We start from the raw sequence: 26,292 nt of genomic DNA on the forward strand, positions 1-26,292 counted from the left end.
TTCACTTCTGTAAGAGCTTATATTGATGATGATTTTCCACAATCAAACACAAAAATGAGAGGTAGTAAGGTTTTTGATCGTCAAGTGAGCAGTCAAGAGAAGTCCTGCCATCATTTTCAGAGATGTTCTCTGCACAGGTTAGGAGGTTTGATGGGATAATACGGAAAGATAATGCTAATTTTGACATTCTACGTCAAGCACCGTGTATAATTCTGCTTTCATATGTTGTTTTGAATTTATGTGTCTATTTTCTTTGGTTTCCATTCTTATATATGTTCTTTTGGCTCTTGGTGTCCTCTTAATATAGTTTTTCTTAGTATATTTAGTTAAGTCTAATGCAGACATTTTTGTCTTACTAACTAGCTACTTGTCTATTTTTCTCTAAATTCTACTTGTCCTGGTCTTTAACAAATGTCCTGTCCCTATAGTAATCTCCTTTGCTTGTTCATATCTCACACAAAAAAACAGATAAGGCAAGTTTACAATCTTGTATGATTTCCCTTTAAAGAGTATAATTGGAATACTGAATATAAATTATTTATGTGATTCTGGACTTATTTGTTTTTAATATCCACTATTTATTACTCTAGGTCATTAATATTAATTTGTATTTTCTTTATTATCTTACTGATTAGCAAAGATTTAAAAGATATATTTCACTGGATTTTTTCAGTGATTCTTTCATTAAATAAATGTCGGTCAAGTTCCTATAAATATTATTTATAGAAGATTCTCAATGTATACTCATTGAATGAATGCATACGATGTGCCAGGCACTGTATTAATCGCAGGGACACGGAGGTTAATAAGATATGCAAGGTCCTTCCTCTAGGGGAGCTTTCATTCAGGTGTATGGTGTGTGTGTGTGTGTGTGTGAGAGTGTGTGTGTGTGTGTATTTGTTGTGAAATGTCAAGAGTAATAAACAGGTAATTTCAACAGGTGATATGATTTTCAACCTTTTTTTTTTCATGGCACAAACACACATTAATTACTAAGGTCAGTGCCCCTGACTAAATACAACCATTTTCATCTCATGGCACAAATAAATTAGTTACTAAAGAAGAAGAGGTCAGGGCCCCTTTTTCTTTAGTAATTAGTTTATGAGTGTGTGAGAAATAAAGGTTGAAAATCACACTTGTGTTTTCAACTTGTCATTGGACTGAACCAAGACCTTGAATAATCTTGTTGTGGGGCAAGACCATGCCTAGCCGTCCCTGACCCCGTGCTTCCCCAATGTCTGCTTCTGCAGGAAGGAGACCCAAGAGCTGTCCCAATGCTGCCCCCTGCACAGGTACATCAGCCCCTCCTGCTCCCTTCTTGGATCCCAGGGCTCCTTCCTCCCACCAGGGGTGGTAACAGGAGCTGCTGCCGCCTTTTCAGACAAACAGAAGCTCCGACTCAGCGATGGAGACACGAAGTGCTCAGGGCGGGTGGAGGTTTGGCACAATGGCTCCTGGGGCACGGTGTGTGATGACTCCTGGAGCCTGTCAGAGGCCGAGGTGGTGTGTCAGCAGCTGGGCTGTGGCTCTGCCTTGGAAGCCCTGCAGGGGGCGGCATTTGGCCCCGGAAACGGGAGCATCTGGCTGGATGAGGTGTGGTGCAGGGGCAGCGAGCCCTCCCTGTGGGCCTGCCATGCGAAGCCCTGGGGACAGAGCAACTGCAAGCACGAGGAGGATGCTGGCGTGAGGTGTTCTGGTGAGTGGAGGAGCGTGGGGTCCGCTCTGACTTGGGGGGGGGGAATAGTGGGGACCAAGGGCTTGGCTGGGGGTGGATGGGGAGTTTGTACTCAGAAAGCATCTAGGTGCTGTAGCCCTGGGTCCAAAAGAGGGGGAGCTGAGGGGATTGATATTGTGGTGAGGGATGATTTCAGGGCTCAGGGGAGAAGTGGCTACACTGTGGTCTGGCCCATTCCTGCTCAGTACTTCAATTTTTCTCTCCAGGTGAAAGAACAACATTGCCCACCACTACAGCAGGTACAGTGCCACCATCCACGAGTGGGGGAGAATGTTTGAATTCTTGGGACGGGTTCTATAGAATCTCTGACAGAATTAGCCAACTCAGTAAAGGAAAGAGCGTGAGGAGCGACTGGGTTGCAGGGAGGCAACAGGGTATTTCTGGGAGAAATTCCCCTTCCTTGACTCACTGTGCCAGATATTTCTCATACCTTCAGGCCGTGGGAGGCTGGGTCTTGTGTGCAGAATCTAAGTTTTTTCACCTTTCCATGATGCCGCTCTTCAGCAGCTGATACCTATGCTAAAGTGTTCGATGCCCTGGTGTGGTGGAGCCCCAGAGAAAGGGCTGAAGCTGGGCCCTGGCCCTCAGAGGTTGTTGTAGGCCGGAGCTCCCTGATAATCCTCAGCACTCCCTTGGACCACACTGGAGAGGAGTTGGATTTATCTTAAGACACGGCCTGGGGGAGTGCCCTCCAGGGTCACATTATGTTAGAAGTTGGAATTTCACTGTCTTGAGCTCTCTGAAAAAGCTGGTAGAAGTGAGTTTCCCTGTACATATGCCCTTTCCAAATTTTCTTGGCTTTTTTTTTTTTTAGGGACCAAATCTGGCCCAAGTCTTGTCCCTGGCATCTTGTCCCTGCCTGGGATCCTTTGCCTCATCCTGGGGGCCCTTCTCTTCCTAGTGCTCATTATCCTGGCGATTCAGCTGCACAGATGGAGCGTGGAGCGCAGAGGAGGGCTGCAGGGTGTACTGGGTAACATGGAAGGTGTGTGGAGGCAGGATATGGGCTCGGGGTGACACGGGGAATACTGGACAAGGCATCTGTTCTTAACCCATTAGTTTGCAAAATCCATCTGGCCTACATTCGCAGCTAGGGGCCAGATATACAGAGCTGCTTAAGAGTGGGGTCTAAGGTCTTAGATATTTTAAGTAATGCTGCAGTTAACACAGGGGTGCATATATTCTTTTGAAATGTGTTTTGGGTTCTTTAGGCTATGTTCCCAGAACCAAGTGCCCATCAATAGATGAGTGGATAAAAAAACTGTAGTACATTTCCACAATGGAATACTATATGACTATAAAAAAGAAGAAAATCATACCTTTTGTGACAGCATGGATGGACCTGAAGAGTATTATGCTAAGTGAATTAAGCCAGTCAGAGAAAGACACATGCCATATGATCTTACTTATGGATGCAATCTAATGAACAGAATAAATCGATGAACAAAATAGAAACAGAGGCATGGACACATGGAACAGACTGAGAGCTGTCAGAGGGAAGGGGAGTGGGGGAAAGGATGAAAGGAGTTGAAGGGTTTAGCCAAAACACATCTATACACAACACATAGACACAGACAACAGCGTGGTGATGGCCAGAGGAAAGGGAGGTGAGGGCTAGGTAGAGGTGGGCGAAGGGTGGGAAAATGGGGACAAAAGAGACTCTCCTTGGGGTAATGGGACACAGTGCAGTGTGCAGATGGTGTTTTATTGAGTTGTACACCTGAAACTTGTATGGTTTTTCAAACCAGTGCCACCCCAATATATTCAATTAAAAAAAAGACTGTGGTGTGAGCACTCATAAGTCATGGCTTTTTATGTGAGACAAGAAAGAGTCGGAGCTGAGCTTTGGTTACAGGGTCAGACAGAGGTAGAGGTGCAGACATGGGGCATGGGTATAAGACTACACAAGGGTCCTGGAAGCCATGAGAGTTTTTCCATAGGTGAGCATTGGGGACAATGAGGGATCAGACTGTTGGTTCAGGGGTGTGTCATGTGGCAGTCTCTGACCTGTTGCTGATTTGCTCAGCCTTATCCAGTTTTGAAGATGCTCTTGATGAGGCCATGTATGAGGAGATTGATTATTTTGTAACACCGAAAAAAGAGGATCTACTGAGAAGCCCAGGTGAGTGTCACTGCTTTGCCCTCCTGGGACCTTTACTTTTCAGCCACCTGCTGGCTGTGATCCAGGTCTTCTCAACATCTGCAGACCCCACATCAGAGGCTCACAGAGACAGGATGAACCTCTCCAGAGCCCCTGTGAGCTCCGGGCCTACCCTTGACAGTATAAGAGCCATGCTTGCCCTAGTGTATCTCCTCAGCCTTACCATGGAAACTATGGATGTAGGAAGGGTTGTTCTGTTTGTTTTTGTGAATTTTTCTTCCATATTAGGGTCCCTGTCAGGTGACTCAGTGGCAAAACTGACATAGCACACCAAGGATGCTGAGAAAAACAGTGACTATAAATCTGCTCTTGGTAGCAGAAATGGATCAGTCTTGGCTGAGCAGTGGGGGCAGGGAACTTCCTTCAGAGATGAGAGCCAAGTGTCCCTTTGACTGAGATTAGAGGGGTCTCTTGTCTCGCCAGGGCCCAGTCTTCCTCTTCTCTGGTGGCTCTGCGGTGCCTCATGTTGGGGCCGAGCTCTCAGTGTCCAGAACCACCCTCACTCAGTCACAGTAGGTACAGATTGTTTAAAAAAAAACATAACATCTAGAAAGTATAATCTGGTAAAATATTTTAGTGATTCTCCTTGGTATAAGAGTTACTTTGAAAAATATGTAGCTTTAATCAAGAAATATTGAGATATTTGGATCATTTTCTGGTTTATTGACACATAAAAATGAAATATATGGCCTTTGAAAAGACCTGTGAAAGCATGGGGTGAACGGTGCCTCTGCTTAGCTGCCACCAGAACCTCGGGTTGGAAAGGATTTTAGGTATTACCTAAACCAACCCATTTACTGTGGTTTCACCTGATCCCCTTGTGTGCCCTTAGAACCCCCAGCTCAGAGGACGGATGCGTCTAGTGAAGTTTATGATGATGCTGAAGAGGTACCAGAGCCCAAGACTTTTTCTGCCTCTCCGATGAGTCAGTGGAAAGTGTCCCCAGAGAATGGGTTGAGACCTTTTCAGACAGGTGAGTGGGATTAGTTGATTTCTGTCATATTTTGTCTCTGGCTTGGAAAGGATGAATTTGAGCTCTTCAATCCCCATTCTTCTTTAAATTAAAATTTTGAATGAACTCATATGTTTGATAGCATCACTTAGATTATATTCCCTTCTTTATTGCTTTCAGATTCTTTGGGAGAGAGGAAGCACTCTGTAGTCTTGGTATCTGTGTTCCCATAACTTCATCTTTGATATGCCTGTTTTAAGACTTGTAGATTAACTGAGCATATTTACCAAATTCAAAAATGGAACAACTGTTCTGGTAACATTTTTGTGTTGTCTCATACATGAAAGGAAGTTAGAGATTAAGACAATATTGCAATATTGGAATTTGTGAGATCTTGATAATTTAAGATGCACTGTGATCATATGTTAACACTAATATGTACAAAGTCTATGATATATAGTGGTCTTCAAAATTAAAGCCATGGTGGTGGATTACACTCAGAATTTGTAGGCAGCAAAGATCTATGGTAATCTGCTCCAGGCATTTCAATGGCCAAATGAAGATATTCTCCAGAGAAGAATATTTGTCCATCTGAGGGCTCAAGTGCTTCCACGGGGATGAGAAAGCTGTGCAAGAATCCTGTCAAGCCACCAAGAGCAGAATTAGATTGCCAGTGAAGAACTGAGATTTCTCCAGATGTGGTCTCCTATCTCCTTCTCTGTGTGAACTCACACCTGACGATAGCAAAAGGAGAAATTTTCACATCTTGTCATATGATTCTTACCATTCTTTTTTTTTTTTTTCTGAAGTAAAAAGCAGGGAGGCAGAGAAACAGACTCACATGCGTCTGGCTGGGATCCACCTGGCAAGCCCACTAGGGGGTGATGCTCTGCCCATTTGGGGCTGTTGCTCCATTGCAACTGGAGCCATCCTCAGCACCCAGGCCAACTTTGCTCCAATGGAGCACTGACTGAGGGAGGAAGGAGAGGGGGAAGGGTGGAGAAGCAGATGGGTGCTTCTCCTGTGTGTCCTAATTGGTAATTGAACCTGGGACTTCCACATGCCAAGCCAATGCTCTACTGCTGAGCCAACTGGCCAGTGCTCTTACCATTCTTGGGCTATCACTCTGCTGGTTTTATAAGCTTAAAGAAATGTCTTCAGAGAACACTTGTGTTGGTCACAGATCTCCTGTGATCCAATGTTTCCCAGTTAAGCTATGGCTCTAGAGACCTACATGGGCTAGATCTTCACAGGATAGCACTGATACATCCTTTCTGTAACTAATATTAAATTGTCTGAACCTTCCTGAGCAATAATGGGTCCCTAGAGATGTGTCATCATCACCATTTATTAGACTTGCTTCTATCATGGGCATTGTCCTGTCTGCCTGTCACAGTTCTAATTAAAATTCTCTTTACTGTTGTAGGCTCCTCTCTGCACTTACCTAGAGGGACAGCTCATCCTGGGAAAGAAGATAGTCCCTGGCTGTTCCAGCAGGGAAAAGAGGAGCCTGAGTATGATGATGTTGAACTAAATACCCCTGCAACATCTACAGTGGCTTTCCATGATGTTGCATTTAAAATGCAATGAGGCATCAGTTATTCTAATTGCCTGTATTTCAATAGATTAGTGCTGAGCTATAATTGTATTATATGGAAATTGCTTAAGATTAAATATTTTGAATAAAGTACTGTTTGCTTTGTTGAAAATTTAGCAAGCTTGATCCAATTGCTCTTAGAGGATTGGTCCTCATCATTTTTTCTGAAAGGAAATCCAAGGTGAGTGAACTGACCTGAACACAGTTCACTTATAACCTGGTCCACCCTCACACTCTCATTCCTGGAAAGATGAACTTATGATAAAGAAATCCTGAACATTCATGTATGCTCTTTCCTGAGATGTCACCTTATCTGTTTTTAAACAATTTCTAGACACCAGACTTGGGTGTGAGTTTCAAAGTTGAGGGTGAGAAGTTGGCTAGTAAGAGAGAATGAAAACAGCTTTCCTTATCCTGTCCAAATTTTTATAAAACAATTAAAATGTAATTTTATATAATTATTTCTTTTTCATCTTTAATTTCCTAGGCTAATTTTTTCAATTATTATTCAAGTTCATATAGACTCCTCACTCGTTTCTTATATCTAGTTGGTTATCAAATCCTTCACTTCTTATTTCTTCAGGACATTGTAATTTCTTGTCAGTCCAATTCTAAAACCTTCTACACAAATTATATAAACTATCTCTCTTTATTGTAAGTGGATAAAGGACTACTTGGCACTTACCAACAGGTCTGCATCCAAGGGGGAAGAAAGCAAGGAAAGGGAGACCTAGACAGAGAAGATTCAGATATAGACAGATAAATCAGGAACTTTTGGCTACATGAGTCTTATAGATTGGATGGAGGGGTCTAACATGATTAAACTAATAGAGAAAGAATTTCAGACCAATGGGCTTCTTCTCTGAAAACATATTGCTTCAAGATTGCTTTGATCTGGGAGTTATTTATTTAGTTTTAGTTTTTTATTTTAGTGTGAGGAGGGTACGTGCCCCAAGTGGGATCCACCTGGCAAGTCCACTAGGGGGCAATGCTCTGCCCATCTGGGGCTGCCGCTCAATTGCTCAGCAATGGAGCCATTTTCTAGCATTTGAGGCAGAAGTCGTGGAGCCATCCTCAGCACTCAAGGTCGACTCGCCCGAAGTAATTGAGTCATGGCTGCGGGAGGGGATGAGAGAGAAAGAGGGAAAGAGAGAGAGAGAGAGAAAGGGGGTGGAGAAGCAAATGGTTGCTTCTCCTGTGTGCCCTGACTGGGAATCAAACCAGAGACATCCACATGCTGGGCCAATGCTCTACCACTGAGCCAACTGGCCAGGGCCTGGGAAGTATTTAAAATACTAATGTGGTTTTGCTATGATTCTTCAGGGTAGAGAGATATCCTGTAGCAGTGGCCAAGTAAAGAGTACATCTTCCAAAAACTCCATCACATAGTTAATATGTGGAGGGGTTGTGAACTAATATAGGAACTGAGACTGGTAACCTGTTTACTAGTTGAGGTCAACATTTTATTTAACTGGTCTGGATGCTGCCTGGGAGTCTAAACTATGCTCACTCTTGTAATCTTTGTAAGTTTGGCAGGACACAGAAATTGGAAGATGCCCAGGGCTTCTCTCAGTGTAGTCTACATGGCCATTGGCTATAGAAAAATGATAAAAGCAATAAAAAGTAAAGTATACCTACAAAAGATATTAGGTTTTACTTCTTCTTCTTCTTCTTCTTTTTTTTTTTTACAGAGACAGAGAGAGTCAGAGAGAGGGATAGATAGGGACAGACAGACAGGAATGGAGAGAGATGAGAAGCATCAATTATCAGTTTTTTGTCATAACACCTTAGTTGTTCATCGATAGCTTTCTCATATGTGCCTTGACTGTGGGCCTTCAGCAGACCAAGTAACTCCTTGCTCGAGCCAGAGACCTTGGGTCCAAGCTGGTGAGCTTTTGCTCAAACCAGATGAGCCCGCGCTCAAGCTGGCAACCTCGGGGTCTCGAACCTGGGTCCTCCGCATCCCAGTCCAACGCTCTATCCACTGTGCCACCACCTGGTCAGCTAGATTTTACTTCTGATACATGGTGCCAGTGAAGCCACAAAAGAGAGAAGGCTACTATGACTTTTGGTGATAAAAATCAGGAAAATTTAAGGAAGAGAGTTAGGACAAGCTTTACTACCCAGACCTGGGAGAGTATCAGGATGAGGCTTTTTATGGACTGCGTGCTCAAAAAGCCTCCAGGAATTGGTGAACAGATTTTCAGTGTTTAGATTTAGGGAGATAAGCAGAAATAATTTCAAATGATTTATATTGCTTATGAATGAGCCTTTTATGAAGGGTTGATTTTGGAGGATATAACATTCCAGGGTCAACAAAAGCCAGAAAATTTCTCTGCTTAGTAGAATGTCATGATGAATGAACACTGAGAAGATTTATTGTTAACAGACTGTCCCTACAAAAAATGCCAAAGGAAATTCTTTAGGCTGAAAATAAATGACAGTGGATGGAAACAGTTCTACAGGAAGTAAAGAGTAAATGGCAAACATATGAGAAACTATGAGAGATCACATTTTCTTTTTCTTCCTTCTTTTTCCAGATAAGACGAGGGGAGGTAGAGAGACAGACTTCTTCATGTGCCCTGACTGAGATCCACCCTCAACCCCTGTCTGGGGCTGATGCTCTGCCCATTTGGGCCCATGCTCACAACTGAGCTATTTTTAGTGGTTGAGGCAGAAGCTCAATGCAGCCATCCTTTGGCTGATGCATTCGCACCAAACAAGCCATGGCTGTGGGAGGAGAAGAGAGAGAGAGAAAATAGATAAGGGGAGGGGTGAAGAAGCAGATGGTCACTTCTGCTTTGTGCCCTGACTGGGAATCGAACCCTGAACATCCACATGCAGGGCTGGTGCTCTGTCAATGAGCCAACCAGCCAGGTCCCACATTTTTTCTTCTTAATTCCTACGAAACATATATGACTGAGGCAAAACTAAAGGTGTAGGTAGTATAGTTATCAAAATCCATGCAAGGTGTAATATGTATAACAGCAATAGCACTCAGGATGGAAGTAAATAGAACTATATTGTGGCAAAATTCTTATATTTTGTAGTACAATATTTAAATTCTTATATGATGTGCCTAGCGTGCGGAGGACCCAGGTTCGATTCCCGTCCAGGGCATACAGGAGAAGCACCCATTTGCTTCTCCACCCCTCCGCCATGCCTTCCTCTCTGTCTCTCTCTTCCCCTCCCGCAGCCAAGGCTCCATTGGAGCAAAGATGGCCCGGGTGCTGGGGATGGCTCTGTGGCCTCTGCCCCAGGTGCTAGAGTGGCTCTGGTCGCAACATGGCGACGCCCAGGATGGGCAGAGCGTCGCCCCATGGTGGGCGTGCCGGGTGGATCCCAGTCAGGTGCATGCGGGAGTCTGTCTGACTGTCTCTCCCTGTTTCCAGCTTCAGAAATATGCAAAAAAAAAAAATTCTTATATGATGTAGTAGTATAATATTACCTCAAAAGAGACAGTGATAAGATAATAGTACATGTTATAATGCCTAGAGGAACCACTAAAATTTGATATAAAAAAATACAGCTAAAAAGCCAATAGAGGAATTAAAATGGAATATTATATCTATTCAATTAACTTTTAAAAAGGCAGAAAAAGATGAACAAATGAGAGATAGTACAAGAAGAAAACAGAGAGCAAAATGGTAGTGCTAAATCCAACTATATTATAATTATATTATATGTAAATAGATGAAATTTTCCAATTAAAAGGCATAGGTTGACTACTAAACATTTATAAGAGCAGCTAAAATGAAAAATAATGATCATATCAAAAGCTGATGAATATGCAGAGAAACTGGCTCTCTCATACATTGCTGGTGGGACTCGAGCCACTTTGGAAAGTGTTTTGGTAGGTTCTTCAAATTAAAACATGCACTTATCATATGATGCAACCATTACATTCTTGGGCATTTATCCCAGAGAAATAAAAATTTATGTTCACACGAAACCTGTACACAAATGTTTTTAGACGTTTTATTTGTTATAAGAAAACACTGTAAACAGTCCAAATGTCTTTAATGGGTCAGTGGTTGAACAAACTCAATACAGCCATACAATGTAATGCTTTTAAGCAATAAAAAGGAATGAACTTTACTGATACATACAACAATACACATGCGCTTCAAGAATATTATACTTAGTGAAAAAAGTCAGTTGCAAAAGGTTAGATCCAAAGATTATATGATTCAATTTATATAACATTATCAAAATAACAAAATTATAGAGATGGAGAACAGATTAGCAGTTGCCAGGTGATAGAAGAGGGGGTGAGGTTGGGTGAGAGGTGGATATAAATACAAAGAAGTAGGATAAAGGAATTCTTTTATGGTGGGTGACTAGTTCTATATCTTGATTTTGTTCACTTTAGGTTTTTCCTGTATTTTATATAATTTTTCAAGTTTAATTTTTACTGCTTCCATGTAAGCATACACTCAGTAGTTTGCCCTTAACAATAGAAGTGCTAGCTGGGTAGTGAAGTGTAATAGTAAACTTTCCTATTGTTTATATTTACAAATGTACATAATATTTTAAAACTTATTTGCTTGTTTCTTCTACCACATACTAATTCCACAGTGGAGAGTAGATTCCTATTTCATGTACATAATCTTTTGCATTTTTCAATGGATGTGAGCTCTTAACTTTTGGACAGCCACAAGTAATCATCCCTTTTGTACTCATTAGAAAAGCCAAAATTAACAATATTTAACATACTTATTTCTGTGGAGTCCCTCTGCTCTTTTCACCCTGGCCATATCATATAATTTTCACAGCCTCATGTAAAAGGTGATAGGCATTTATTTCTTGATTGACAGAGGGCAGAGGTGCAAGAATTCTGTCTTGCAGATCTCCACTTTATTCTCTTTACTCAATCAAATTTAATAAATTTGGATATTAATTTAGATTTATAAATTATATTCTTGGGTTTATATCTGAATAAAAAATATGTTTCCCAAGTGTTCCAGATCCATCTGCCTGACCCTGGCACAGATCTGACACTAGGATTAGTAGCTTGGTATACACCTGCCTCAGAGGAGATACTGTCAGGAAAATAGTCCTCCCACAGAGGTTGGTGCAAAGTCATTCTCTCAAACTCTCTTTGGAGTAAGAGGATCTTCAGATCTCAAACACATGGCTTCTCTTTGCTTCATGCTGCTATTCAGAGTCTGATTCTGATTTGGTAAACAAGTCTTACTTCTCTTTCAATCTTATTGTTTCTCATTGGAAACTGAGTCTTCTCTAATTGGTAATTTAGTCAATATAGTACAGTAGGACAATTACCAATGGATTAAAACTCAGATTTGTTCCAGGGAATTATTGCCACTTGGAGAGATCCAGGCAAACTTTTCTAGCAGGATATACACAAAGGTGTAAAGTGACATGCAAAAAAGAGTGAGATAATCAACTAATGAGTTTGTCTTAATTCTCATTTGATGATTAAATGAAATCAACAGATTCTAAAAGCTTATTGTTGGTCAGCTAGAGTGAATGTTGCTTCTGTTTGTCTGTTGTATTTGAAATATGTGGCACAAGGGACAGAATCAATTCTTGTACCGTTTTTGGGAAAAGAAATTGTAACGGCATGAGTCAGACAACATTCATTCAAGAAATGCACGTATTAAGAGAGGTAGTAAAAGCAAAGAAACATATTCTCTGGAATGAGAAATTTATTCACTGCTTAAGTAAATTATTTTAAGAGGTAAAAATAAATAAGTCTCCATTAAGACTCTATCTCATTAAGTATTTGATGATTACATTAACCCACTTGGGAGAAATGAGGTAGAAGAAGGTAAGGACTGGAGAGTAAAGACAGCCATTTCAGAAAGAAAAAAAAACATGTATAAACTATAAAATTTCCAAAGAACCTGATGGTTTAGGAAATGCTGACCAGTTCAATATTGCTTGCTCCGAACATAACTGCGAGGAAATAGCTAATAGTACTAAAAAAAGGAGAGTTCCAAATGTGAAGAACTTCACAGGCTATGGGTTTTGAGCTTTCTAATGTAAATTGTTTTCCACATTTTGATCTAAGTTAGTGCATGGGGAGTATTAACGAATACTAAATATACCTGTAGTTTGTGAACTTCAAAAAATTTTCTATTATTTTATAGCTATTTTGGTAGTGATATATATTTTACTTTAGAACAAAATGTTTAAGTTAAAAAGAGAGTGTAAAGAAAATCTTGGTTACATAATTATATAGTTAGAACGCAGGTATGGGAATATTCATTATACTGTCATGCAAATAACTGAATTTTGGAAATTTTGGTATAGATAATAAATTAGTAGTGTTTTTAGGCAAGAGCATAATATTGTTTGGCTTGCCTATTCCTCTTCTCCTAGCTCTCTCTTCTGATGCAGCTCTAATAAATATATGAGGATGGTTTGGGATGGGCAGAGTTCAATGTAAACACAGCCACTTAAAAAGCTCTTACAATTGGAGAGGTTAGAATTGTTGGGTGTCTAAACAAATACAGTCAGAGAAGAGAATGGAAAACAGATACTGTAGGGTGGTGGGCAATGGGGGAGGTCACGTGAGGAACTCAGGCCCGGGAATTTTGGCTAGGGCTGCCCACAACCAAGCACATCAAAAGAAACTTCTCAAGAGCCCTTCGGAAAAGAACAACCGCCTGCCAGTCGAGATTTCACCACGTCATATTAGCTTGACCACCCTAGGGACCCTTTAAATATCTCTCACGCTGGTCACCCCTTGTGACTTCTCTGACCCCTGAGCCCCGGGACCAGAGAACATCGTCCAGGTAGCGTGGTACTCAATAAAACCTTTACTATTCCACACTTTGTGGCTCCGGCCCCTTCCTTCTTTCTTGGTGGGGAAAAATACCTTACAGATACTATTAAGAAAAGATGGAAAACAATAGAATTTATGAACAATAGAATGTAAAATTTGTTGGAGAAGGGGGAGATTTAGTATGTTGGGGAATAACTAGAAATGAGAAAAAGTAGTTAGAAAGAAAAGATATATATTTTTTTAATTTAATTTTTTATTTTTTTTACAGGGACAGAGAGAGAGTCAGAGAGAGGGATAGATAGGGACAGACAGGAACGGAGAGAGATGAGAAGCATCAATCATCAGTTTTTCATTGCGACACCGTAGTTGTTCATTGATTGCTTTCTCATATGTGCCATGACTGTGGGCCTTCAGCAGACTGAGTAACCCCCCGCTCGAGCCATGACCTTGGGTCCATGCTAGTGAGCTTTTTTGCTCAAGCCAGATGAGCCCATGCTCAAGCTGGCTATCCTGGCGTCTCGAACCTGGGTCCTTCTGCATCCCAGTCTGATGCTCTATCCACTGCACCACCACCTGGTCAGGCAAGAAAACATATTTTTATGTAGTAGTAGAGTTTTGTTTTTAATATTTCCTAAGAATTTGAGCTAAGTTAGAAGAGCTGTAATAATTTCTTTTCTATGTGACCAACCCTCACTTTGAACCTCAATTCTAGGTTTTAGAGAGAATGGGTAAAATATTTTGGAATATTCAGTTATGTGTTTCTGATTTTACCTTCTTAAAAGAATGCACTTGCTTCAGGGACAGAGTTTTATGCTATTCAAGGAAAGTGTGAACTTCTCTGTGTCTAAAGGAAAGCAAGAGTGTAGTCTGAGGGGAGGTGGTCACACTGATTTTTCAAAGGAGATTTCACTTGAGTAAAAAAGAATGTTTGAAGACCGAATTTTCCAAGGTCAGTGAGGGGGAAAATACCTAGATACTTAAAAGAATAGCATCCATCTATAAAGCTCAGAGTTTATATTATAAGTAATTTCCTTTCATCATAGGTACATGTAAAAACTTAGCAGTAATGAAGAAGACAGGACCCTCATTTATTTGAGAAACAATATCACAGAAGGTTCTTTGAAGAGTTATTTGCCCCAACAATGGCACTATACAGTGTCAAGCTCAATGTCTTCATGTTCAGGATCTTCTAGGACCAGTGAGGATCCTTTCTCTCTCATGCTAGAGTCTTCAACTTCTCTACAAAACTGCACAGGGATGTCTGAAACAGTAAGGAGAATTCTGATGTCAGTGGGGACATAAAGACAAGACAGAGTCCTCTGGTGGAAGGAGGCTAGTACTAAGTGGCTACAAAATATCTGTGGGGGCCCAGGGCTTGTCTGCAAGGTTAGATAGAGCTACTTCAGACTGATTCAGCTACTTTGTGTAGTCTTGTTTTGAACTCGACAGTTTGAAAAGAAAAATAATGGAAAAATAATGGCCAGGAGTGGACAAGAGACCTGAATTCTTCAGGTCTGATTTCTTAAGGAATGGAGGCTGGAGATGACCTCTCTCGAGTGTCCTAGATGACCTGCCCTCAACACCTCAATAACAGATCATACCTGCCTGAAAGTATCCATGAAGACAATCTGGGTCCCCTGTCAGGTGCCAAAAGGGGGTAGCTCAAACAAATCTCCCTGCTCCCCAGGGACCACATGCTCCCATATAAACAGAAAGCCTAATCTAAGGGAACGAGGATCTTTGCCAACTGAAACATTGAGAGAAATTTGTATTTTAGTTTCTTTCTAGTGTTGAGATATTATGATGGTCTAATTAAGGCCCCTGCATATTCTGCATTAATAGTGGACAATTTCAACTTAAAATATTTGGTCAAATGGTTCCCCCCAAACAACTTTTTATACCTCACAACTTAACTTACATTGATATTAAAAAAAAATTTCTGGATTACTTCTCATAATCTGAAATTGCCCCCAAATTTGTCAGAACATATATTTCAATTTGGGGTATAAAAATGGGAACAAAGCCTTTGCAACTCATAGACATGTCTACATCAGTTGAAGATGGACACGAACCCAGAGAATACAATGTTTCTCCTCTTTTTTGTGTGTGTGGCAGAGACAGAGAGACTGAGAGAGGGACAGATAGGGACAGACAGGAGGAGAGAGAGACGAGAAGCATCTCAGTTCTTTGTTGTGACTCCTTAGTCTCCTTAGTTGTTCATTGATTGCTTTCTCATATGTGCCTTGACCAGGGAGCTGCAGCAGAGCGAGTGACCAGTGACTTTGGGCTCAAGCCAGCGACCATGGGATCATGTCTATAATCCTATACTCAAGCCAGCGACCCTGCGCTCAGGCTGGTGAGCCCACACTCAAGCCGGATGAGCCTGCAATCAAGTCGGAGACCTCAAGATTTCGAACCTGGGTCCTCTGTGTCCCAATCCGATGCTCTATCCACTGCGCCACTGCCTGGTCAGGCTGTTTCTCCTCTTAAAAGAGATGAAATGGCTACATATACCTGGGATAAAGAAGAGCTGATATTATCTAGGTATATAAAGCTACCTAGATTCTGACAGTAAAGAAAAGCTAACTATTAATATGTTTAAACTTATCTCCATCACAAGGAAGTAAGGTTACTGGAAACCAAGTTGTCCACTTAACTCTATGGGAATACCTGGCATCAATTCTCTTTCCTTGGATATAATAACTCTCACTCATTTTAGGGCGAAGAGTTTCAGGAACAGAGTACTTTTCAATATCTTCATAACTATGTCCTGTGGCATTGAAAACAGACAAGGACTTAAGTGGAATAACAAAATATGGGTTGGACTAAGGCCCTAAGTCCCTTCTAATGCAGAGATTCTAACAGCTAATAAATATACATACCATATTCCATGATTATCTCAAAGGTATATATTTGACCTCAATATCCTCAGATATTATTTAAATCTTATAAATATTCCAATATATCAAGATCAATAATATTTTTCTAACATGGTCTCTCATACCATAAAACATTAACAAAAGTTATTTAGCTATAAGTTTCAGGTGTTATTTTCAAGTATATGGTACAGAGTTGTAACATATAACATGCACACATTGGTGACTGAGGGAGGATGAATTTGGATCAAGGGAACATACAGCTTAGTCACTGAATCATCAGAGAGGTTATCAGGCAGGGAGAAAATCATCACAGACAAACAGAAAGACTTTTCACATAGTAGGAAGACCAATGTCATAGTTCAGAAAAAATCTTGAGACTTTAGATTTGTAGAGGGAGGGCTTGCTGCTCCTGGCTTAAGAGGAAGCTGATTGAGTGAGGTTGTGTTAGTGGTTGTTGAAAATAACTCATAGATAGTTCATGAACAGAGGGGAAGGCATGGAACACACCTGAGACAGCCATCTGGTCCTCTGCTGCTTGGAGGTAATCATCAACCTCTTCGTACATGTCTTCAGTAATAGTATCATCAATAACAGTAGATAAACCTGGGGGAAATGGCATGAGTTTAGAGACTGCCTGGGAGATATTTCCTTTACCAAAAGACAAAGCCTTTATGTTCTCCAATGCTTACCCTTGGAGAAACCTTTATGGGCTACCAGGGCCCCTTTCTTAGCCTTGTGCCCTTTTGTGCCTGACCCTCCTGAATTTTTTTTTTAGTGAGAGAGAGACAGAGAGACAGAAAGTGGGACAGATAGGGACAGACAGATAGGAACGGAGAGAGATGAGAAGCATCAACTCATAGTTTCATCATTTTTGTTGTTCATTGATTGCTTTCTCATACATACCTTGACTAAGGGGCTCCAGCTGAAGCAGTGACCCCTTGCTCAAGCCAGTGACCTTGGGTTCAAGCCTGTGACCTTGGGCTTATTGCCAGTGACCTTTGAGCTCAAGCCAGTGACCCTGGGGTCATGTCTATGATCCCACATTCAAGCCAGCAGCCCTGCACTCAAGTTGGATGAGCACGCACTCAAGCTGGTGACCTTGGGGTTTCGAATCTGGGTCTTCAGCATCTCAGGCCAATGCTCTATCCACTGTTTCAACACCTGGTCAGGCCCAACCCCGATCTTGATCTTACACTGAATTCTACTGACATTACTCACACAAGAAGGTATAAATTTTTTTTTTTTTTTTTTTTTTTTTTTACAGAGACAGAGTCAGAGGTAGGGACAGACAGATAGGAACAGAGAGAAACGAGAAGCATCAATCATCAGTTTTTCGCTGCAACACCTTAGTTGTTCATTGATTGCTTTCTCATATGTGCCTTGACTGTGGGCCTTCAGCAGACCGAGTAACCCCTTGCTCGAGCCAGTGACCTTGGGTCCAAGCTGGTGAGCTTTGCTCAAACCAGATAAGCCTGCACTTAAGCTGGCGACCTTGGAGTCTTGAACCTGGGTCCTCGGCATCCCAGTCCAACACTCTATCCACTGCGCCACCGCCTGGTCAGGCAAGAAGTTATAAATTTTTAAGGAAGTCATATTTTTTGAACAGTTTTATATACAACCCAGGACCAAGCATTCAATTTTTTCAACTTTTGAAATCTGTTGAAGAGAAGGTGGAGTTTTGCCAGATAATGGGGATGAAAATCAATACTTATACACTTTTCTTTATATCACAACTGGCTCAATACCCTTCCTGCTACTTTCCAGATAATTAGGCATCCCCATGCTACCTTGTTGTTGTACTGCTCTCCATCTGTGCAGCCGCATCCCCAGGATGCTGCAGACCGGGAGGAGGACAACCCCCAGGATGATGCCAAAAATCTCAGGCAGGGAGATGCCAGGGACAGGACCTGAGCCTAAATTGGTGTCAAAGGAAAGAAGAGAGCCATGCATGAGTTTTTAGAGAGAGTCATTAGCCCAGGAGAACCCCCTTTATCTTGGACATCTCCTGATTCCTCAAAACCATAAAATCACCATTCAGATACAATGGGGCTTCTTGAACCCCAACATGTGATTAACCCAGGTCCTGCCTAAGTTTTGCCAACCAGAACTGAATCTGGCTCTCAAGGACTTTTAGAAAATAGAAGCTTATAAAGCTTTGGAGCATTACAGATAACACAACTTTATAGGAATGTAAATAACTAAACATTAGGTCTTTCCTATACTGACATGGTTACTTTTCCCCCAAATATGTAGATTCCATAGTACAGGCCCCTAAAAATACAGGTGTCTCTTCTATCACAGAAGGTAAGGCAATAGCCTCTCCGTGAGTCAGAGCACAGAAAAACAGGTGAATCCAGGAAGTGCTTCTGGGTACAAACGTACCCTCCTTAAATTCTAGCCAAACGTCCTGGTCGCCTCATCCACCAAAACACCTCTACTCACTACCAGAGAGCGAGAAAGGGAAAAAAAAAATTGATAGGGGAATGATAAGGTAGCTCCATGAAAATGAAAAATTATTAGAAAAGGATTATCAAAGTTTATGAACCATACAGAAAAAGACAAACATTATATGATCTCACTTACATGTAGGATCTAATGAACACAATGGACTGAACAACAAAATAGAAACAGAGGTAGGGCTACAAGGAACGGAAGGACAGCTGTCAGAGGGAAAGGGGATGAGGGAATGAGATCAAGGAAGGTGAAGGGACTGGCCAAATTATATAACATAACACATACAGCTAACAGGGCAGCAAGTCCCAGAAGAAAAGGGGGGAAGGAGGTAGAGAGGTGGGCAAGGGGGTAAATTGTGGGGCCAACAGGGGGTTGAGCATGTTATATTGAGTGGGACACTTGAAACCCTGTTAATACAATACATTAAAATTTTTAATAAAAACGGTTATGAGCCATACGATAAGAAGCAATAATCAAAGAATGGAATAAAGAAATCAAGATTTCAAGGTGTAGTTAGTGATGGTCAGTAGTGTACACGTAGCCAGAGGTAGGATGGAAGAGAAGGTGCTTAAAAATGAGGAACTCAACGAACTGAGTGGTCAGGATTGTGGCCTTAGTTGCATTTAAAGGTGTTGAAGTAACCACCAAGGGTTCCAGGAGTACGACATGGGTGAGGAACCTGGTGAGCCCGGTGCTGCCGTCCTCAGTGGATGAGGGGGAGAGGCCAGATGGTTGGATGATGACAGCAACCAATGGAAGTAGTGCAGGGTATTGCCTCTTGGTGTGAATTTCAAAGTAGCCATATGTTGAGAAGAAACACAGAAGAGGAATTGATGAAAATGACAGCTGAGAGCAAGGAGCATGCCTATTCAAGTCTCAGCCCAGAGAAAAGCGTGTTGAAAGAGAAACACACAGCCTTCAAATGATAGGGAGATCAGTGTTTTCAGGGCAATGTCAGGTTTTGATCTGAACATGAAAGTTAAGGAACAAAGTAAACTAAGAAACACACTGGGGAAGGTAAAAAACAAACAATCAACTTAGATTCTGCAATGCAAAATTCAGCCTCCCATGATCTGAGGACATGGGAAACTTCTGGCACAGTGAGTCAAGGGAGGGGAATTTCTCCCAGGAAAATACCCTGTTGCCTCCCTGCTACCTAGTCGCTCCTCACGCTCTTTCCTTTACTGATTTGGCTAATTCTGTCAGAGATTCTATAGAACCCGTCCCAAGAATTCAAACATTCTCCCCCACTCGTGGATGGTGGCACTGTACCTGCTGTAGTGGTGGGCAATGTTGTTCTTTCACCTGGAGAGAAAAACCGGAGTTCTGAGCACAGGAATGGGGCAGACCACAGTGTAGCCACTTCTCCCCTGAGCCCTGAAATCATCCCTCACCACAATATCAATCCCCCCAGCTCCTTCTTTTTGGATCCAGGGCTACAGCACCTAGATGCTTTCTGAGTACAAACTCCCCATCCACCCCCAGCCCAGCCCTTGGCCCCCACTATCCCCCCCCCCCAGTCAGAGCGGACCCCACGCTCCTCCGCTCACCAGAACACCTCACGCCAGCATCCTCCTCGTGCTTGCAGTTGCTCTGTCCCCAGGGCTTCGCATGGCAGGCCCACAGGGAGGGCTCGCTGCCCCTGCACCACACCTCATCCAGCCAGATGCTCCCGTTTCCGGGGCCAAATGCCGCCCCCTGCAGGGCTTCCAAGGCAGAGCCACAGCCCAGCTGCTGACACACCACCTCGGCCTCTGACAGGCTCCAGGAGTCATCACACACCGTGCCCCAGGAGCCATTGTGCCAAACCTCCACCCGCCCTGAGCACTTCGTGTCTCCATCGCTGAGTCGGAGCTTCTGTTTGTCTGAAAAGGCGGCAGCAGCTCCTGTTACCGCCCCTGGTGGGAGGAAGGAACCCTGGGATCCAAGAGGGGAGCTGGTGTACCTTTGCAGGGGGCAGCATTGGGACAGCTCTTGGGTCTCCTTCCTGCAGAAGCAGACATTGGGGAAGCACGGGGTCAGGGACGGCTGGGCGTGGTCTTGCCCCATAACAAGATTATTCAAGGTCCTTGGTTCAGTCCAGTGACAAGTTTAAAACACAAGCGTCATAATTAATCTAATGGACCGAGTTACTGAGACATTTACTAGAGCCTAAAGTCTATCACCTGCTGAAATTACTTTACTTATCACTCTCGACATTTCACAACAAATACAAACACACACACATCACATCCCATACACCTGAGTGGAACCTCCCCCACAGGTGGACTTTGCATATTATTTTTTTATTTTTATTTTTTGTATTTTTCTGAAGTGAGAAGTGGGGAGACAGAGAGACAGACTCCCGTATGTAGCCGACTGGCATGCCACCGGGGGACAATGCTCTGCCCATCTGGGGCGTTGCTCCGTTGCGACCTGAGTCATTCAAGTGCGGGAGGTGGAGGCCATAGCCTTCCTCAGCACCTGGGCCAAATTTGTTCCAATGGAGCCCTGGCTGCGTAAGGGGAAGAGAAAGATAGAGAGAAAGGAGAGGGGGAAGGGTGAAGAAGCAGATAGGCACTTCTCCTGTGTGCTCTAGTCGGGAATTGAACCCAGGACTTCCAAATGCTGGGCCGACATTCTGTCACTGAGTGAACCAGCCAGGGCTGGACATTGCATATCTTATTCACCTCTGTGTTTCTGCTATTAAGACAGTGCCTGGCACATTGTATGCATTCTTTCAATAAATATACCTTGAAAATCTATAAATACCATATATAGGTCTTGATTAATATTTATTTAATAAATGAATAAAATCTAATTTCATTTAAATAAAATATAATTATTTAAAATTCTTGCTAATCAGTAAGATAATAAAAGAAATAGTCTAACTAGGCTGTGGCACAATGGATAGAGCTTCGGCCTGGGATACTGAGGACCCAGATTTATTTTTGTATTATTAATTAATTATTGTATTATTTATTTGTTTTACAGCTGTAAACCAACTTTTGCCAATCCTTGTATCTTTGGTTTTCAACAGGGAAAAGACAAAGAGGTGAGGCAAGAGAGGCAAAGAAGGGAATGAGCCTCTGCCTATGAAGGATCTCTCACCATAATCTTCCCAGTAGTGAATTTGAGGCCACTCCCAGCATATTGTTAAGGGAAGACCCGAATAAGGTGTATATACTTGTGTGTGTGTGTGTGTGTGTGAGAGAGAGAGAGAGAGAGAGAGAGAGAAAGACAGAGAGAGAGAGAGAGAGAGAGAAAGAAACAGAGAGAGAGAGAGAGAGAGAGAGAGAGAGATTGGTGGAGTCTTTGGGAAATTATAATATAAGGTCAGGAGGAAGAAGTTTGTCACCAGAAGAAGGGCCCTCATCATATAGTAATAGACTCACTCAGTATGTAGAAATACAGGTGTAAAAATTTTATTACAAAATTGTTGGGAAGGGGGAGAGATTAAAAGCAATTATACTATCAACAAATAGGCAAACTGTAGTACTAGCCTGTTATGAATGAAATATTTGCTGTTGTTCTCAAATAAGTTAGATTTACCGGGAGGGATATTGGATATACTGTTAAGTAATAAAAGCCAATATAAGAATAATGTATATGATATAATCCTACTATTGTAAAAAAAAATACACCATCAAATAAACCCATTTATGGTTATAAGAGTGGGATATGTTTTATAAAATAGAGAAATTTGGAAAATAAAAGGGTTCATTATTCCTATGAACACTGCATACACATGTTTGGAGAAGAAATTTTAATATGTGATTTATTTTTCTTTTTACATTTTACATATTTCCATGATTACAACAAATAAGTAATGTTTTCATAATTTAAGTGAAAGAAAGAGTATTGGCCTCTCTGTAAGCATAAAACGAACTAGTGGAAAGAACACAAATTCTCTACAGCCCAGCAGGAGCAGGTGTGGCTGCTTCAGAGAAGAGACAGAGACAGGCAAAAGGGGACATAAGGAAAGGCTGGCTGGCCATCCTTCTTGCCTCCAGTGTACTTTTAAAAAAAATTTTTTTATTTATTTACTTTTTTAAAGATTTTATTTATTCATTTTTATTAGAGAGAGAGGGGAGAGAGAGAGAGAGGGAGAGAGAGAGAGAGAACAGGGGGAAGAGCAGGAAGCATCAACTCCCATATGTGCCTTGACCAGGCAAGCCCAGGGTTTCGAACCAGTGACCTCAGCATTCCAGGTCGACGCTTTATCCACTGTGCCACCACAGGTCAGGCCACCTCCAGTGTTCTTTTTCCTATAATAGTGTTTATTCCCTGGGGGAGCTTCACAGTAGAAAGATTCTATTATGATACTTGTACTTATAGTGGACCCAAACTTGCCTCCTTGTAACCTCTATCCGTCAAGTCAGGGCCCTGCTCCCTGGAGCAGCTCATGGTGAGCCCCTCCTTCTTCCATGGAAAGTCTTTCAAAGTCTGAGGTCAACGACCAGGATACATCTACTATGGCATTTTTTCTCTTAGCCTAATTGCAGACTCCCTGTGACATGGTTTCTAGTTGTTTTTGCACATGGCACACATGCACCTAGACAATGAAATGTGCCAGCAGCACTTCTCCAGCCAGGTCACCCTACTGCGGGTCAACAAATTCATCACCCTGATAGTTAAAAGAAATTTATTCCCAGCACTGGATACAATACTCCAGCACCTTGCACCTCTCTCCCTCACCCTCTTTCTGCTCTGCCTAATGGAATTTTCTCAGTATCTCAAATATACCACACCCTGTCCCAGCTCAGTATTTACAATGACCAAAATGATTTTTCCACTTTCTTCTTTTAAGGAACTCTTACTCATCCTTCGGGAGTCCATCTAATATAACCTGGATATTTTTTTTTGCCCAAATTACATACTTCCAAGCACTTTCTCATTCTTCATGACACTTGAAATTTCTGCCTCCTGAGAGTTTTCAGCACAGGATTGTATGCTCTATGAGACCAGTGACTATATTTTTCTCTGCTCTGTGCTCTTACCTAATGTATAGATCTGTAACTACAGGCACTCAACTACTATCAGCCAACAGACTGACTTGAGAGGTAGTCTAAGTGGTATAGATGCATCTCAGAGTAAAATACTATAAGTCTAAGAGACCGAGCAATCAGGATTGATTCTCTGCTCGGCCCCTTACTTACTTCAAGGTGCTTGGCATATATTTTAACCACTCCTAATTAGTTAGAAATTCCTTAGAAAGTTGATCAGAGTGTTACTCATGCTGCCCACATGTTGTTCTTTTCTAATCTCTCTGGTATTTTTCACATAAACTGCTATAAGCACAGGTTTTTAATTTTTTTTAACAAGATTGCAACATGTGGATTAAATCATCTCATCCAACTGCATTTTGTAACACTCATCTTAAATTCACCTCTTGGATTTGAAGATATAAAGTCCCACTAACAACATCCTACATAGAAACAGACAGTAACTCACCCGCACATGTGATATAAGCTTCATCACTTTGACGGCATGAATTGTATTTCCAAGGATCAGAAGGACACTGCCAGAGAGACCTGTCAGTGTTCCGACACTGGATTCCATCCACCCACCGGGGCCTCGAACCTTCCCTGAAATTAACAGAAGAGCCAAGGGTCCCACTGTCCCCACAGCCAAGGTGTCTGCAGATCGTGGATAAGGTCGTGGCTTCCATGGGGCTGCGGCAGACGCTGCCCCAGGTCCCATTGTAGAAAACTTCCAGCCACCCAGCACACTCCTGGTCTTCGCTCACCATCCTGAGGGCCAGGAACTCTAAACGCGGAAGAGGGAAGACAGGGCACAGTGAGCATCCCGCTCAACGCTCGGCGTTTTCTCTCTCCCAGCTGCTGTGAACACTTGTTGCTGACTCTGCTGAGGAGATGCCCACTAAGTGGCAAGACTGAAATTTGTGTCCCTTTCCCTGACTTTGTACACTGGTGTCTCTCTACTCCTGGCACAATGATGTAGTAGAATATGAACAGAGAGGAACACCAACCCGGGTCCTCTGCCGGGAGGGAAAGATGAGGGCTGCTTCCTGACTTCACTTCCGACAGAGTATGTGAATGGGCTTGTGGATAGTGGGTGGTGATCAGAATAATGGGCCCCCAGAGATCTCCACATCCTAGCCCATGGAACCGGTGAAGTATTACCTTTTATGGCTAAAGGGACTCTATAGTTACTGCTAAGATAAGGACTTTCGGATGGAGAGATTCACCTGGGATATGGATTAACCAGGTGAGGCCAGTCTAATCACATCTTTAGACCTGCTGTCCTTAAATATACAAACGTTCCCAGCTTCCGTTCAGAGGGAGATATGACTAAGGAAGAAAGGTCAGAGGGAGGCAAGGTAGTGTGTCTGAAGAAAAAGACAGGGAGCTAGGAGTGAAGTTATGCACACGTCCTCTAGAAACTAGAAAAGGCAGGGTAAAGGAACCTTCCCCAGAGCCTCCAGGAAGAATGCAGCCCTGTGGACACCTTGCTGTCAGCCCAGTGAGACCCTTTCCAGACTTCTAACCTACAGAATCATAAAATAGGAAATCTGTGTTGTTTTAAACCACTCAATTTATGATTATTCATTACATCAGTGGGATCTGAAGATTTTACTGACAGGCAATTGCAGAGTGAGCCCAGCTTTCAAGAAATGGCTGTGTCAGGAGACGTTGCTGAGAAGGAGGCACGGAGCCTCAGCGGCTGCGGAGGACACTGGAGCGCCCTCTCCACAGCTGCCAGAATGACGGGCACCATGGAAGGAAGCTTCCTTCTCCTTTGGCCCTTTCAGCAACGTCCTCTCAGGGCTCCGACTCCCACCCTCTAGGGCCCCACCTGCTCCCCCCCCCAGCCTATAGACAATGTGCAGCGCAGACCTGAGCAGATGACCCCTGCGTCCTCCTTGTGCCTGCAGTTGTGCTGTCCCCAGCCCCGGGAAGGGCACTGCCACACGCGGGACTCCTTTCCTGCGCAGTTCACGTCATCCAGCCAGATGTGGCCTGACCCCTCCCCGAAGTGAGCAGAGACCGTGGCATTGAGGGCATCTCCACAGCCCAGCTGTGCGCACACCACCCGGGCATCGTTCAGGTCCCAGCTGTCATCACAGATGGTGCCCCAGGAGCCCTGGTGAAGGACCTCCACTCTGCCGGCGCAGCGACCGCCCCCGTCCACCAGGCGGAGCTGTCTGCTGTCTGAGGAGAGAGAGGCCATTGGGGCATTTACACAGGGAAAGACAAGGGTTTCTGGTGCTGTGGGGCCCCTCACCTGAGCAGTTGGCAGTGCTCTCTTCTGAGGCTGCAGAGCCTGGTGGTTCAGACATGGGGTCACACTCGAGCAACTCTTGAGTCTGGTTTCCTACAGAAACAGAGGGGGAGTCGGGTTGAAGAGCAGGAAATTGAATTGAACTATCTAATAAACCCAGTGATTGCGTCTGAAATGAAAGCTGTAAAATAGCAGCCATGTTATTATAATATTAGATTTCACCTTCTTTCTGGACAGTTCTGCTCTGACAATGCCAAATTTTGTTTTAAGCCAGGCGTTGCATGAAAACTGAGTTTAGACTACTGGAGTATGTCAATATCATCTGAAAGTCTTTTAGAGCTACCAAGGCAGTGGGAATTTGAGGAACCCAGCTGTCAGAGAGAAGTTAAGGGCCGAGATGAGCCTCTTATCCTTTGAGACTTTTGTCAATTCAAAGATTATAGCTGAGACTCTGAAAAGCTCAGCAGTTTGTCCAGACTCACAGGGTTTGGGGAAATCAAAGTATAACTCAGAGTGGGCCATGGAGGACCAGCCTTGTT

At 42.8% G+C, this 26,292-nt stretch overlaps 2 protein-coding genes across 2 annotated transcripts in view; one reads left to right on the forward strand and one right to left on the reverse strand.

The window, feature by feature from the left end:
- LOC136319265 (antigen WC1.1-like) overlaps nucleotides 1–6,438 on the forward strand; it is a 38,398-nt gene extending 31,960 nt beyond the window's left edge. Inside the window, exons 8-14 of the mRNA XM_066252596.1 lie at nucleotides 1,251–1,292; nucleotides 1,382–1,696; nucleotides 1,942–1,974; nucleotides 2,550–2,699; nucleotides 3,762–3,857; nucleotides 4,729–4,869; nucleotides 6,275–6,438. Of these exons, the coding sequence (XP_066108693.1) occupies nucleotides 1,251–1,292; nucleotides 1,382–1,696; nucleotides 1,942–1,974; nucleotides 2,550–2,699; nucleotides 3,762–3,857; nucleotides 4,729–4,869; nucleotides 6,275–6,438 (941 nt within the window). The remainder of the gene's footprint in view (nucleotides 1–1,250; nucleotides 1,293–1,381; nucleotides 1,697–1,941; nucleotides 1,975–2,549; nucleotides 2,700–3,761; nucleotides 3,858–4,728; nucleotides 4,870–6,274) is intronic.
- A 6,692-nt stretch (nucleotides 6,439–13,130) lies between these two features.
- LOC136319266 (antigen WC1.1-like) overlaps nucleotides 13,131–26,292 on the reverse strand; it is a 29,149-nt gene continuing 15,987 nt past the window's right edge. The window contains exons 4-13 of the mRNA XM_066252597.1: nucleotides 25,757–25,846; nucleotides 25,369–25,683; nucleotides 23,963–24,277; nucleotides 20,475–20,516; nucleotides 20,080–20,394; nucleotides 19,802–19,834; nucleotides 17,863–17,988; nucleotides 16,583–16,678; nucleotides 15,867–15,966; nucleotides 13,131–13,299 (exon numbers count right to left, since the gene is read on the reverse strand). Of these exons, the coding sequence (XP_066108694.1) occupies nucleotides 13,131–13,299; nucleotides 15,867–15,966; nucleotides 16,583–16,678; nucleotides 17,863–17,988; nucleotides 19,802–19,834; nucleotides 20,080–20,394; nucleotides 20,475–20,516; nucleotides 23,963–24,277; nucleotides 25,369–25,683; nucleotides 25,757–25,846 (1,601 nt within the window). The remainder of the gene's footprint in view (nucleotides 13,300–15,866; nucleotides 15,967–16,582; nucleotides 16,679–17,862; nucleotides 17,989–19,801; nucleotides 19,835–20,079; nucleotides 20,395–20,474; nucleotides 20,517–23,962; nucleotides 24,278–25,368; nucleotides 25,684–25,756; nucleotides 25,847–26,292) is intronic.

Source organism: Saccopteryx bilineata, chromosome 1 (assembly GCF_036850765.1).
Source record: "Saccopteryx bilineata isolate mSacBil1 chromosome 1, mSacBil1_pri_phased_curated, whole genome shotgun sequence".
NCBI classification, from domain to species: domain Eukaryota; kingdom Metazoa; phylum Chordata; class Mammalia; order Chiroptera; family Emballonuridae; genus Saccopteryx; species Saccopteryx bilineata.